This window comes from Rhinopithecus bieti, unplaced genomic scaffold (assembly GCF_001698545.2).
Source record: "Rhinopithecus bieti isolate Rb0 unplaced genomic scaffold, ASM169854v2 scaffold_46101, whole genome shotgun sequence".
Lineage (NCBI taxonomy): Eukaryota > Metazoa > Chordata > Mammalia > Primates > Cercopithecidae > Rhinopithecus > Rhinopithecus bieti.
The window spans coordinates 2,845,754-2,861,890 of NW_016819049.1; the positions used below are offsets into that span (position 1 = coordinate 2,845,754).

At 41.3% G+C, this 16,137-nt stretch overlaps 1 protein-coding gene across 1 annotated transcript in view; it reads right to left on the minus strand.

Moving 5' to 3' along the window:
- Window positions 1-15,804, minus strand: part of HSD17B12 (hydroxysteroid 17-beta dehydrogenase 12) — a 176,692-nt gene extending 160,888 nt beyond the window's left edge. The window contains exon 1 of the mRNA XM_017858123.1: window positions 15,377-15,804. Within this exon, the coding sequence (XP_017713612.1) occupies window positions 15,377-15,536 (160 nt within the window). The 5' untranslated portion in view covers window positions 15,537-15,804. The remainder of the gene's footprint in view (window positions 1-15,376) is intronic.
- Between the last annotated feature and the right edge of the window lie 333 nt (window positions 15,805-16,137).

A 16,137-nucleotide genomic window follows, 5' to 3' on the forward strand; every position in this document is an offset into this window, starting at 1 on the left:
CGGCCAAGATAATTTTAAAAGCCATCTGGGCTGGGCGCAGTGGCTCACTATTATAAACCAAGCCCTGGTATCTAGAAGATAGTTGGTTAAAAAGCCTGCATGGATAATCCACTGATTTTTCTAGGGCTAGTCCAGTGTTTCCCAAAATGCTTGATCTTTTGAGACAGAGTCTCACTCTGTCTCCCAGGCTCAAGTGATTCTCCTGCTTCGGCCTCACAAGTGGCTGGGATTACAGACACATGCCACCACTCCGGGCTAATTTTTGTGTTTTCAGTAGAGATGGGGTTTCACCATCTCTACTAGATCAGGCCAGGGCGGTCTAGAACTTCTTGACCTCAAATGATCTGCCCACCTCGCCACCCAAAGTGCTAAGGTTACAGGTGTCAGCCACTGCGCATGGCCCGCAAAATGCATGACCTTAAGAATCATCTTATTTGTTAAAAATACATGGTCCCATGCTTTTTTCTTACAGATTTTTTTTCTGTAGGTCTGTAGTAAAGCCCTAGAATACAATGTTAACAAGCACACTGGACTGATTCATATGATCTAGATGAGTTTGAATACTGCCATGATATAAACAGACCTTTAACTTTTATTTTTCTTTTTTGAGACAGGATCATGCTCTGTTACCCAGGCTGGAGTGCAGTGGTGCAGTCATGGCTTACTGCACCCTCAACCTCCTGTGCTCAAACAATCCTCCCACCTCAGCCATCTGAGTAACTGGGACTACAGACACATATCACCATGCCCGGCTAATTTTTTTTTTTTCTTTTCTTTTCTTTTTTTGTACCCTGGCTGATCTCGAAATCCTGGGCTCAAGCAATCCTCCCACCTCAGCTTCCCAAAGTACTGGGATTACAAGCATGAGCCACCACACCTGGCCAACCTTGCACTTTCAAGCAACATTTGAGAAAGTATCCACTTATAAGCTCATGTGCAAGTATTCCAAATGGCCTTAAACTCACCCTTATTCAGCAGCCTTGGCAGTAAATTAGAAAGAACATGGAGTCTAGTCAGAAAACCTAGATTCAACTTCTTCTGCTACTTCACTATCTGTGTAACCCTTATACCAGTCACGGCATCTCCATCTGGTCTTGGTATATTACATGGAAACAACAAAACCAACCCTAACCTGCCTCATAGGCTTGTTATGGAAATAATTCAAGATACTTGAAAAGGGCTTTGTAAATTAAAATGTCACCATCACAGTAATTATTTTATTAAATCAGCCTGCTCTAATTCAGAATGTATGAATGTTGTTGTCTAGGCCAAGGTGGCTTTTTTTTTGTTCACATTATCTATAAGGAGATCATCGCCTCCTTACACATGACAGGCAGTGATAGGCACTGGAACACACAGATAAGCAGTAGCTTCCTGTTCCACAGCAAAATTATAAGATTGGATGTGTAAGATCAGGGGAGCATGTCTACTGTATGAGTACTGCTTCTACAGGACTGCAGTCTCAGCTATCAGTAAAGCAAAGCTGGCAATATTCCTCCTGGAAGTTAGCTTGGTTATGAGCAGTTAATGCCAGTCATTAGAGTAAAATCAATCTGAAGAAGAAGTTTTCTCCAGACTAGGAATATTAAAGGATTTTTTCACACTGGTATATAAATTTCTAAAAAATACTATACTCTTTTTTGGCCACCTTGAGGAACATATACTAAATGCAGTATTTTCTTGGCAATTAAGTATCATCAACATAATCAGTAGTTTGGGGTATAAGCACAGCTAAGACTCTGGGTAGGAGATATTGGATCAACTAACTTAGCTTGCACCACTATATACAATGAACAAGTGCCTCCCAGTCTTAACATCTATGTAGGGTGTACCAAGAGCATGGCATAATGGTGTCCTCAAGGGCTACAAAGGTACATGTCATTTCTTTAAGAGTTTAGGCTCAGTCGGACGCAGTGGCTTATGCCTGTAATCTCAGCACTTTGGGAGGCCGAGGCAGGCAGATCATGAGGTCAGGAGTTCAAGACCAGCCTGGCCAACATGGTGAAACCCCATCTCTACTAAAAATAAGAAAATTAGCTGGGCATGGTGGTGCATGCCTGTAATCCCAGCTACTTGGGAGGCTGAGGCAGGAGAATTTCTTGAACCCAGGAAGCGGAGGTTGCAGTGAGCCAAGACTACGCCACTGCACTCCAGCCTGGCAAAAGAGCGAGACTCCATCTCAAAAAAATAATAATAATTAAAAAAAAAAAAAAGAGTTTAGGCTTTTGTATTGAGAGGACTGTTTCTTGCCTCATACCAGTTTCGGGAATGTGTGATGAAGTCCAGTTCCGCCAGCATCCTCATTACTACCACTAATCACCTCTGCTTTTCCTCCTCGCCACTTTCCTCTAATTCAACCCAGACAAATCTCTTCCACTTTGCTGTCAGAGCGTGCTGCTCATCGCTGCTATCATTGCTTTTAATCAATCTACCACAGATGCATCCACCACTTCTGCCCTTTGCCACTGAACTGTCTGGTCTGGCCATTCTCTAACTGGATGCATAATCTTGGGCAAGTCATTACCTTTTCCAGCACGTATTTCCCTAATAATTGAAGTGAAGAGGTTGCTAACATATCTTCCAGTTCTGCTATTCTATCATGATTCTCTTTTGCCTCCTGATTTGTTTCATTTTCTCAAGTTTTTTCACAAAATGGCTGACTGAACTTGTGCAAAAATTGTCAACCAACTGTAGTATTCATTTCTTTCCATGAAGCAAATAAACTATATACTCAATGCTCTATGATTAACTTTATAGCAGTTTCTGTTTCTATACACATACTATTCAATGTATTTACTGTCAAAGAGATTTTCCAGGGAATTTGGTTCAGAGTCTTCAACAATTCAAAAAGAATGGTAGTTCCAGAAGGTATGAACTTATTTTATCACACTTTCAAAATTAAAACTACATTTTGGTCAACATACCCTAGAATTTAATTTTCACAAATTAGTCTTACCAATTAGCCTTACCAATTAGCAAGGTTTTACTAAAACTGTAATTGTATAAATCTTTCTTACTAAAGGAAAATTTACTCACGACAATTTTGTAAAGATTTGGGAATGAATAATAAATATACAAACAAGTTTATATTTAATGTTTATGAAATGTGGCAGAGTGTTCAGTTCCCTGTAACTCCCTGTAATTTCCTGATACCATAGAGGAAGAAAGGTTAGCTTGTTACCAATACTATTCAAGGACATCTTTTTAATCTCAGTGCATTATACACTTTTAAAACTAGTATGACAGCCCTGCTATCATAACTCTGTAACCAGCTTTGTCTAACCAGCCTTGGTTTATTTTCAATCTAGCATTTTTAGATGTATAGCACTTGAGGTTTCAGAAGAAAGAGAAAAAATAGTTTACAAATTATTTTGCAAAGTAGAACAAAAAATAGAAAACTAAAGCAAAACACCCGACCCCCAGCTGAAATACACCAGAATCTCAAGGAAAAAAGAATTCACTCATGAAATATTATAGTGCAAATACACTTTTGAGCAAATGAAGTGATACATGCACATATATACATACACATGACTAATAAGGTAAACTGTGAAAAAGCCCACCAGAATGAATACAAGAAATACTATTAGAGTGTCAAAAGTGCACAATCACTACCATCTAGAAAGCTCTCAATGCAAAAAGTCATAACTGACACTCTGGAACATGAGTAGAATTTCACAAACAGGAAGAATGTGGAATATGAGAAAGAGCACTTCAGGCAGAGTGAAGCCAACACGCAACAACCACCAAAACCTACTAAATGCCTCTGCACAAGCAAGGCCTTGGAGGCTGCAAGAAGCAGGAAAGCACAGGCACATCTGGGACACAGGACGTCATCTAGGATGCATCCAAGGAAGTGTGCAAAGGAGATGACATCAGAAACAGACACAAGGCCAAGATCAAAAGGCCCAAGGAGCCTGATATTTGCATAGACTTTATGAAACTTCTGACATGTTTGCGTAAGGTATAAGGAAGGGGTAACTTGATTGGAGGTTTCACTGGTAGATTAAACTTGCGCCAGAGTGAGTGTAAGATTTGGTAGGGAGGCAACATATTAGGAGAACATAGAGGAAGGTATGGATGCAAGAGAGATTGTAGTGGTAGATTCAGCAAGATTTGGCAATTTCCTATCTAGATGTGCAAAGGAAAGCATGATTCGAAGACCTAAAGAATCTGAGCGATGAGGGAGCAAACTGGCCACTTGATGCATCTGGCCACTGACATAATTTATTTGGTCCATAGAGTAAACCTGGGAAATTTGCATCAACTCTAAACAATTAAGAAACTTTCTATGTGGAAATCTAGATTTGGGCTGCTGGTGAAAATCTGAGAGGACTGTGCTAGTGCTGCTCAAGGGTGCTACTAGAGACCATGCCTGGTTACCTGGACAGTCTTGACATGCATTACACCTGGTCCACGTCACTCATTTTACTTTACCTGCCTGAGGCATCAGAATTTGCCGTCTCTGATTTGGAGCTACGTGACTAGCAAGACGATGACATAATTAGCAAAAATAAGGAAGTCCAGAACAGGCTGGGGACAGTAGAAAAGCTGAATTTTAGACATACTAAAATTGACGATTTTGATACTCATCTAGAAGGAAATATGCAGTGTCTTTAGAAATTGGAGGGAAAATTGGGAAAAGATGCATGTGGATAAAATCAGAATCATCCCATCAGATAATATCTCCTATCATTTCTATGTGTGTATATATATATAATATACGCATAATAGTATATTACTTTTTTTTTTTTTTTCCACTTCACTTTTTTTTTGAGATGGAGGGGAGTCTGGTCCCTCGCTCTGTGGGCCCAGGCTGGAGTGCAGATGGGCGGATTCCTCAGCTCGATCTGGCAAGCTCCGCCTCTCCGGGCTTAACACGCGCCAGTTACTCCTGCCTCAGCCTCGCGAGTAGGCTGGAACGACGGGCGGCCCGCACACCTCCGCCCGGCTAGCTTTTTGTACGTTTTGAGTAGTAGACGGGGTTTTCACCATGTAGGGCCAGGAAACCGGTCTCTGATCTGCTGACCTCGTGATCGCCGCCGCTCGGCCTCCCAAAAGTGCTGGGATTACAGGCTTGAGCCACCGCACCCAGCCCATTTCTATAGTATTTACTACTGAAATGTCAGGTAATGTTCTCAGTAGTCTAAGTATTCCACACCCATTAAATCAGTTAGCCCCATTTAATCAGTATTTCCAATCTATAATTATCCCAATTTTACATATGAGGAAACTGAGGCGCACAGAAGTTAAGGTGATAACACTGTAACTAGCTGAGCTGGGATTCAAAAGTCGGTAATCTAGTTCCAGAGTCTGTATTAGGAGAACTTCTTCCTGAGGTTACTCTATATTTTTAGATTAAATAATTTCATTTTTAGAGGTTAGGAAACTGCTAATATTTGTTAGATTTGTAGCTGATAAGAGAATGTAAAAAGAGAAGATAATTCACAGAAATCATTATCCCTTAATCTTAAAAAGACTGGAAGCCAGACACAGCTGGGACACATGCCTATAGTCCCAGCAACTCAGGAGGCTGAGGCAGGAGGATTGCTTGAGCCCAAGAGTTTGAGGCCAGCCTAGGCAATATAGCGAGACACTGTCTCAGAAAAAAAAATATATATATATATATTGGGATACCTTACTTAACAGATATTTTCATTCAACAAATGTACATTGGCACTTACTATGTACAGACATTGTTCTAGGTGCTTGAGATTCAAAAAAGACAAAGATCCTTGCCTTCACATTGCTCACATTCTAACAGAAACATCATAAATGAGCAAAGTATACAGTAAGGGAGATGGTGACAAGCGCTATGACAAAAAGGAAAATTGGGGCAGGGTAATAGATAGGAGTCGGGGTGGGGGAGAAAGGACTGTGAGTTTCTAGGTAGGAGGGGCGGTTCCATTGAAAAAGTGATATTTCTGCAGACTTGAAGGAGAGTAAGAAGAGTCAGTCACATGGATATCTGGGGGAAGAGCATTCCATTAAGAGCAAAAAGCAAAGGCCCCAAGGCAACAATGCCAAGGCTGTTCAAGGAACAGCAAGAGGTGTATGTGGGTGGAACGGAGTAAGAGTAGTGGAGATGAGGTCAGAGGTCAATGGAAGAAGGAAGCAGGTGGTTTAAAACCTTGTTCAGACCAGGCGCAGTGACTCACACCTGTAATCCCAGCACTTTGGGAGGCTGAGGCAGGTTGATCACCTGAGGTCAGGAGTTCAAAACCAGCCTGGTCAGCATGGTGAAACTCCGTCTCTAATAAAAAATACAAAAAAAGGATTAGGGTGTGGTGGCACTCGCCTGTAGTCCCAGCTACTTGGAGGGGCTGAGGCAGGAGAATTGCTTGAACCTGAGAGGTGGAGGCTGCAGTGAGCCGAGATCACACCACAGCCCTCCAGCCTGGGCGACACAGCAGGACTCAGTTTCAAAAAATAAAAATAAACATAAATATAAAATAGGATAAAATAAAATAAAGCTTTGTTCAAAGCCACGAGACAAATAATGAGTTTTAATCTGAGTGGATGAGAAGCCACTAGAGAGGTCTAGGCAGAGTATCACATAATCTGACCAAAGCTTGTCAAGGATCACTCTGGCTGCTGTGTGAGAATCAACTGCAGGAGAGCCAAGGTGGAAGCAGAGAGATAGGAAACTTGTCATTAGAGGGACAAGAGTCTGTGGTGGCTTAGAACTCACTGGATTCTGGATATTTTGAAGTTCAGAGTCAATGAGATTTCCTAAAAGGCTGTATGTGGTGAAGACTTAAAGATAACTCTAAGGTTTTTACAAATGTAATTGAAAAGTTGTACATAACCAAATTTTTTAAAGTCCTTCCTATGTTAGATTCACTCACTAAGGGGATCTCTATGTAAAGGAACTGCTTAGTAAATCTTTTCACCAAGCAAGGAATTCTTCTGCAGTAACACTAGTCATCTCCTAATTGATCTGTTCATAATTTTAGATTTTCAACTGTATGCCTGCTGAGTGAACTACAATTATTTCTTAGTTTCAACCATCCCTTTTCATCCAATAAGAGTAATCTGTACAAACAAATGATGCTCTTAAATATATGTTACTTAATATCCATAAAAATACAGTAAGGACTATACTAGAACCTCATTTACATCTCATTTAATTATCATAATAATCCTGAAAAGTATCATCCCCCTAAAAAAATGAAAGAAGTTATGCTCAGAGGTTAACTATTTTTGCCTAAGATCAACCAGCTTAGTAACGGCACAGCTCACCCGCTGACTCCAAAGCCAATCTGTTTGTTAGCTATACTGTTTCCCAATGTAATACTCTTGAGAGGCACCAATTGTTCAAGTTCTTAAACTGTCTAGCCCTTCCTCTCTTCCACAATGACTAGGTTATTTAAATGGAAATAACTTCACGAAATGGTGGCAAAGATAACTTTCCAGAAACTGGATAGTTTTCCTGGAATTGCCAGGTAGAGATAGGGCGAATGCATTGTTTCACTAGACAAACATCAACAAATAAAACAAAGCATTCCTTCTGATACAGATTTGTGGCAAGCTTCTCAACTACCACACCATGGTATTATGGAGCTACCATGACAAAGCAATAACCTAGTTTCAGGGTTTCAACAACCCCATCACTCAGTAGTCCCTGTAAGAGAAGAACTTCCCATACCACAGTGATCAGACCTTTCCCCCAGAGAGAAATGGTCTCTGAGAGACGATAACTAAGAAGTGCACAAAAGTGGCATCCCTTACAAAAAGCATAAATTCTCATTTTATTGTATATTCACTTTTTTTTTTTTTTTTTTTGAGACAGAGTGTTGCTCTGTTGCCCACGCTGGAGTGCAGTGGTGCAATCTCAGCTCACTGCAACCTCCACCTCCTGGATTCAAGCTATTCTGGTGCCTCAGCCTCTTGTGTAGCAGGGACTACAGACGTACACCTCCACACTTGGCTAATTTTTGTATTTTTAGTAGAGATGTGGTTTCGCCATGTTGGCCAGGCTGGTCTGAAACTCCTGACCTCAAGTGATCTGCCCACCTCGGCCTCCCAAAGTGTTGGAATTACAGGCATGAGCCACCGCACCCAGCCAATTGACATTTTTAAAGAGACAGTTTTAACTGAGGTTATCTAAATACCTACACTGATGTATATCTGTGTAACAATGTTTTCTCAAAGAGGGCCCCCAATAACTTTAGGGAAGTCACAGAAACAAGAAATTCTGCTTACAGCTGCAAACTCAACAGTGTTACCCTTCTGCTTAAAATCACCTCAACTGCTTTCCACTGCTCCAGGATAAAGGCTGAAGGCCCTGCTCGTTGCGCTTCCTGCCTTTCCAGTTCCATGGCACTCATGTCTGACCATTCCTGGCTCCAGTCACTCAACCCTCATTTCATGAGGGCCCAGCCCTTTCCTGCCCTAGAAATTCAGCAACTGCTCTTCCTTCTGCCAAGAACATTCTTCCCTCTGCCCTTCCTGTCACTCCAGCTGGCTCACTTACACTCACCCATCAGATCTCAGCTGAGGCATCGCTTCCCCAGGGCAGCTCTAGAACTTTCCCTCAGATTCTCACAGGACCAAGTGCATCCTGTTCTCACCACTTACCGTAGCACAATTTATTCATTTGATTACTGTTTGCCATCCCACTGGACTATTATATGGTCTATAGTTGGCACTCAACAGTATTTGTGGTAGAGAAATGGGAAAATGAATAGCGTTACGTCATACTCTCCTCCAAGCCCAGTGAGGGCTTTGTTCACCCTGCCTCCCTAACCTTAATCTCAATCCATCCCAGATGACATGCATGTGAATTTCTACATGCTGTTTTGCTAAGAGTGACAAGAAGGGAAATGAAATAAAGGATGCACTATTTTTAAAATATACATTTAACTTATCCTTATCTACAAATAGCTTTTAATGCACTGAAACTGATCTATTCAAATCCATTTACCCATGCATTCTAAACTTATAAATCTTGTTATCTAAGTCTTCTGACAAATTTTTTTGAAACTGAAAGATATAAATTATCTTCAATTCAACCAACCAAAACCAACAACAACAACAAAAAATTAGTTTGAAAGCTCAACACTCTCAGTTGCAAGTAGCAATGGTAATCTCAGTTATCTGACAATGTCGTCACCCAGGTATCAACTCTTTCTTACTAAACCTTATCCTGGCAATTAGCTCAGGTATCAGAGCACAATGTTACTAACGCTAATAATACTATTAATAACAAGTTATAAAGCACTTATGTACTATCTGTTTTACAGAGAATAAGTATTCTCATTTACACTTCACAATAAGCCTATGAAATCTATAGGGAAGCTAGAATTCAAGTCCAGGTTTGGGTCTCCAAGTTCAGGTTTGACCTCTAAACAGGAAAGTTAGTGTTGCACAGAAAGAAAGAACAGAAAAAAAAGCCCAAAACAAACAAACAAACAAAACAGGGTGGAGCAATGGGGGCTGGTGAGGAAGGGAGTGAGGGAAGAAGATATTCAGGGAGTGTAGACTCAGGATCTGTAATCCCAAGAAACCTCCCTCTTTGGTTTTTCCTCCAAATCAGATAAAGGTTTGCTTTTAGGTCCAATCCTTCAGTTGCATCTGTTTCCTCTTATGTAGTAGACTCCAGCACTAGTACTTGAAAGTTGCCCTGCTAACTCTAACCTGCAGAACTTGTTCCATTTAGGCACACGTACTCCCTTTTGGGAGCCAAAGGGCAGAATGAACAAATATTCAAAAACATTTATGACTAAGTTTGTTTCTCTGCCTTGCGTCACCTGCCCTGCCTCTGCGAAAAATATAACCCATGTAATGACTACTGCAATCAACATCCGCTCACCAGTAAGAACAGGTATCTATACTCTAGTACTAGAATGTCAACAGCAAGCATATGACCTTTACCAAGCTGGGCCTCCAGGGAGTCACTAAATCCATTCAAGAATGCCAGAGCGATAAACAGAAAATAGCATTCAAAGTCAAATCCTGCCATTCTGATGACTGTCAAACCCTTTGCTTTATTAAGTACCTTAGTAACTTTCCAGTATTTTCTCATACCACAACAAGATTCATGGTTGTAAATCTGAAGAAAATCCCAAGCTACTTGATCCTAAAATGTGCCAACTATTTTGCAATCCTTCCCGAAAAATCAAGAATGTGCAAATTTGAAATTGTGCCTGCTTTTTGTCTGAGATTGTTCTTAAAATAAAACAAAATTTAAATTTTAAAATTGAAAGTATGTCTTCAAAAATATTTTTTTGTTTTGTTTTGGTTTTTGGTTTTTTTGTTTATTTGTTTTTTGAGACGGAGTCTCACTCTGTCACCCAGGCTGGAATGCAGTGGCGCGATCTCTGTTCACTGAAAAGTCCACCTCCCGGATTCAACGCCATTCTCCTGCCTCAGCCTCCCGAGTAGCTGGGACTACAGGCGCCCACCACCATGTCCGGCTATTTTTTTTTTTTTTTTTGTATTTTCAGTAGAGACGGGGTTTCACCGTGTTAGGCAGGATGGTCTCCATCTCCTGACCTCGTGATCCACCCGCCTCGGCGTCCCAAAGTACTGGGATTACAGGCATGAGCCACCGCGCCCGGCCAACCAAAAAGCTTTTAATAAAGTTTGTAGGCATAAGGAAATCTACTCCCGAGTACGCATCCAGTCTGTAGGCCCATCACCAACGTACGGTGTATGAATGTTGCAGAACGGATGACTTAGTTTCAAATCCTGACCTGGCAATTTAATAGCTATGAAACTATAGACAATGAAAGCAATTTACTTAACCCCCTGATTCTTCCTCTGTCCACTGGGGACAATGGAGCACAGCTCAAAGAGGTTAAAAATAATCTCAAGTTCCTGGCACATTTCAAGCACCCATTCAATAAATGATAGTTATTAATAATTCTTCTGGGTTGTCAATTTAAGTAACTAACATTTCATATATAATTCTTCAAATTATGTGATATCACAAACTCTTGTTAAAGAAAGACACCTACTATTAATAAGCTCTAGTTACACAAGTATTCTTCAGTCATTTGAGGTTAACCCTGTGCAGTTAACCAATGGGAAAACAGAAACTGTGATTACACCTGTGATTTTGAGAATTCTTTGATTCTCGAGCATGGCTAAGCAAAGCATGTTTTCATGAATGGTTTTTCCAGAGGAGAACCACACCATTCCTGCCATTTTTAAGTCCTCACTATCTACTGAATTAGGAGAACCTTGGACTACTACAAAGCCAAATGAGTTCCATCAGCAACCAGAAGCTACAACATCTTAGGGATTTGCTAATGTAAATATCCAGAGGGCAAAACAAAGGGTTGAAGACTTTTTGTGAAATCTAACCTTACTCCACAAAACAGAATATTATTCAGCAATACAAACAAAATGAAGTACAGATTTCATAGATGAAACTTGAAAACATTATGCAAAAATCAAAGAAGCCACTCACCAAAAAAAAAAAAAAAATGCCTATTGTATGATTCCATTTATATGAAATATCCAGAACAGGCAAATCTACATAGGCAGAAAGTAGATTGGTGGTTGACTAGGGCTGGAGCGGGTGGGGGTCAGGGAGTGAGGCGTCTAATGAGTACAGCGTTTCTTTTAGGGAAGATGAAAATGTTCTGAAATTGGATTTGATGATGGTTGCACAACCCTGTGAGCATAAAAACCTTGAATTGTACACTTTAAATGGGCAAACTGTATGGTATATTAATTATATCTCACTAAAGTTGTTTTAAAAAATCTAACTCACTAACTGATTAGTGGATCCTTTACTCGTCACTGCGTGGAACAATATCCTCTTCATTAAAAACTAAAAATAAGTGCTCAGAGTGCTGTCTTATGCTTAAAGTTATAAAATATCTTGACATTGGAAGTCTACTTACCTTGCCTTTGCATCTGTCATCTCCACTTTACTTCAATAGCAATCATTTGAGATGAACTCCAGTAATGGAAACTACTCAAATACATGCAAAATGTATTTATGCTCAAACCACGTTTTACAGATTACATTTTTTATTGCTCTATAGCAGTGACTGTTCTTTCCTTTATTTAATACAAACTGACCACCTTTGTTATCAATCTCCTTTTGATTACTTGCTACACTGACCTTCAAACAACTGAAACTCCACATTCACAGGATCTCCTTTTGTTCTCCTAAGAAATACAGGAAGTATTCAGGTAACAATGACAGACAAAGAAGTCTTACCTACTAAATTGGCTAAACCCACCTGCTAGGGGTGTAGGGAACACAGGGGATTCACCTGAGTGAGAATGCTACTGGCGAGAACTAGGAAAAAGAGATGGCCCAGCTCTTGACCAGGAGATGGAGATAAATTAGAGTCTGGGCCAAATAATGGACAGTCTTCAAAGTCTAACAACACTAAGGAACCCGTTACCTAGAATATTTTTACTGATTGTAAAGCATACATGTATTTCAAGTTTTTTCAAAGTTTTTGTTCTTAAGTTTAGAAGAGCCAATTTGTGAGAAAAGACAAAGTGAGAATCCATGCTTTCTGCCCCTCAGATCCTAAAATCTGAGGCAGACAGATTAAACATACTCACATGAAGATACTCACATGAAGAGACTAAGAATAACAAGAATAAAAATATGCTATCAATTCAACATATGCTAATATAAAATACTTAAAATATATAAGTGGTTATAAAGAGGAAAATATTAAATATTAGTACTAGAAAGAGTCAAAGGCTGCATAAGAACAGAGACTTGAGATTAAGATAGTAATTTTGTAGGGAAAAAAACTTACTAGTACTATTTATATACAACAATTCTAAAATCATAACTTTGGTAGAACAATATTTTTAATCACAACTCTAATTATTCAAGTGTCATCTCTGCTAGTTTGTTTTTCAAATTATTTCAGTTCACCCCTCCAAGTCATATGAAGAACCTGTTTAAGATGAGCTGCTCTTAATTTTGTTTTTGAAGAGTCCCAGAATTTGAAGATAAAGGAAGTGTTTTCTTTTAAGATCACTTAAAAAAAAAAAATTCCAACAACCCAGGGCAAATTGAACCTGTCAGCATTTCCCTTCAATTATGATACTATGATCCTCTGCTGTTCCAGTGTTCCAGTTCAAATTTCGTATCTAAATCTTATACAAATACTTCCCTTAATTTATCAATTATCCTTCCTCTGGGGCCAAATCTTTTCAACACAAATGTTACTTCTGATGTTACATCACTTGCCTTTTACTATAGACTCATATGTAGATGACTTGGACTTATTTGAATAATCAACCAATATGATCAATCTTAAACAGAGAAAAAAAAATCCAGGCATGGTGGCTTACACCTATAATCCCAGCACATTGGGAAGCTGAAGCAGGAGGATCACTTGATCTCAAGTGTTCAAGACCAGCCTCTGAAACATAGTAAGGCCTTGTCTTTACTAAAAACCAAAAAAAATTAGCTTGTGTGGTGATATACACCTATAGTCCCAGCTACTCAGGAGGCTGACGTGGGAGGATCACTTGAACCCAAGAGTTCGAGGCTGCAGTTGGCTATGATCACACCACCACACCACTGCCCTCCAGCCTGGGTGACAAAGTGAGACCCTGTCTCAAAAAAAAAAAAAAAAAAAAGAAAAGAAAAGAAAAGAAAAGAAAACAATAAGTTATTAACATTAGTCTTTGCTTACCAATTACAAATTTTATCTTGACAAAATTCCCTAAGGCATAACTGTCTTGTGTAACTATAGCAAAAGTCCTCAAACAGATTTCCCAAAACGGACAATGAAGAATGTGGGCAAGTCAATTGGGAAATCATAATCTTAATTATCACCAAGTTGAAAACTTCACTTTCGTTTTTTTTGAGATGGAGACTTGCTCTATCTCTCAGGCTGGAATGCAGTGGTGCAATCTCAGCTCGCTGCAACCTCCACCTCCCAGGTTCAAGGGAGTCTCCTGCCTCAGCCTCCTGAGTAGCTGGGACAACAGGCGCGCACCACCACGCCCGGCTAATTTTTGTGTTTTTAGTAGAGACAGGTGTTCACCATGTTGACCAGGCTGGTCTCAAACTCCTGACCTCGTGATCCACTCGCCTCGGCTTCCCAAAATGCTGGGATTACAGGTGTGAGCCATCGCACCCAGCTGAACACTTCACTTTCTTTCTCAGAGAAACAGGTGATTGTGAAACACTATTATAATGTTGCTCCACATCGTGCAAAGATTTCACATACATATCCACTGCTAAGATGTTTTCTCTTAATGTTAACATAAACCCAAAAGGTTAACATATGTCTTTCCTACTAAGTTGTTTAAATGTTTCTGAATAAACAAAGAACATGGAGTAACATTATTAGTGGATCTTACCTGAGCCCAGTCTGCAGGCAATGCCTAACTGCCCCAAAATTCAATAAAATGCTTAGGAAGTGCACATTCGATCATAAAACATCAAAATAAATAATCATCTCAGGGAACGACCACAAGCATATCACAAGTAATCACTTGGTTTAAAGGGAAAAAAGGCCAAAAAAGACGAAAATAAAGCAAAGAAGGAAACAAAACAGGATGAAAAAGAAAAAAAAGGCGGGGGGGGAGGACAAAACTTCCCTGCAGATAATTTTCCCTATTTCCTCAGTCTGACCTTCGTCCTCCATTTTAAAAATCCTCCGACTACAAGTTCCAAGTGTTTAGTTCAGTCTTTATGGGTATACTCTTTCCCACAAACGTCCTTGTGCCAAAAAAAAAAAAAAAAATCTGATTTTAACAGGGAGAGGTGTGGTATTACAGAGACGTTAGTCCCTGCTACTCGTTAGGACTCCAGAACAGTTTAGCGAGAATTCCTTTTAAAGGGGCTTTGTAAATTGTATGAAACAGGCCAAATCCTGATACGATTACTATCTTAATCGTAACTGGGGAGGTACGATTCCGCCGTGCAAAAAGCCTTCTGAAATTCTGTGTCCCTACACCCCGTCTTCCGTCCTCAGCCCAAACATGTTAACAGAATGTTCTGCATCCTTAGCACAGGGTCAATATTCAAACCAAGCAAAAAACTTTATTTTAAAAACACTTACAAGGGGCGAACCAAGGAGGATAGCGTGTAACTGAGGAGGCAGCAGGGCGACTGACTGGCTCCATGAACCCAGAATGGCTTAAAGGACACAAGCCGCAGGGGCTTAAGGCAGTTTTCTCCTACACCCCAAGCTGCGCTTTAGATTCCCAGGATTGAGCGAGCAGTGTATTTCGTACTTTAAAACTCTGCAAGTAGTCTAAGCAAGCAGAAGACAGCCAAGGGAGCCAGGAGGGGCCCGAGGGACGCAGGAGCCTGAGAAAGAAGAGAGCTAGGGAGGGGAAGGCCAGGAGCAGAGCCCGGAACTGGTCATCACGGACCAGGCCTGGTCCCGGCCGCCACAGGAGCGAAGACGCGGCGCTGCATCCGACTCACCTGCCCATTCTCCGAGCCCCGGGCCGACCCCCGCCTCATTCCCCACTCCCCAGACCCGGAAGGCCGTGAAGAGCGAGTACGAAATGCGCAGGGCTAAGTAGGCCACGGTGCCCGCGCCCACCCAGTACAGGAAACCGGCGGCGGGCAGAGCGCTCTCCATGGCTTTCCACTAGGCCTCACTACCTTCGTGAATGAAAAAAGCGAATGAATGAATCCAGGAGGGGGCGCCGGCCGTGACAGTGAGGATGACACTAATAGGCGCTGCTCCGACATCACTTTGGGCCTAAACCCCGCCCGCGGGACCATATGCGTGTCGCTATTGGTGATCTGTCTTTCCCTCTGCGCGTAGTGCGTCAGCAATTGGCTGACTCTAGTTCCACTGCCCAGCCCACACTGCCCCGTCAGCATGCCCCCCAGGGTTCCACCAGCTAGCGCCCTGTCTCACCCCACCGAGGCGCCCCGGTCTCTCATTGGCTGCAGCCGTACTCGCGACTGGGGAAGAATGCGCTCGGATTGGCCAGTCAGATCCAGGCTGGTTTGAGCTCAGGTTCGAAGAGGAAATGGGATCAGAGAAACCGCTAGTGAATGGAAAGATAGTAGTAAGAAGTGGGCTTGTGGGCAGGGCGCGGTGGCTAACACCTGTAATCTCAGCACTTTGGGAGGCCGAGGCGGGCGAATCGCTTGAGCTTAGGAGTTCGATACCAGCCTGGCCAACATCGAACCCCGTCTCTACTAAAAATACAAAAATTAGCTGGGCGTGG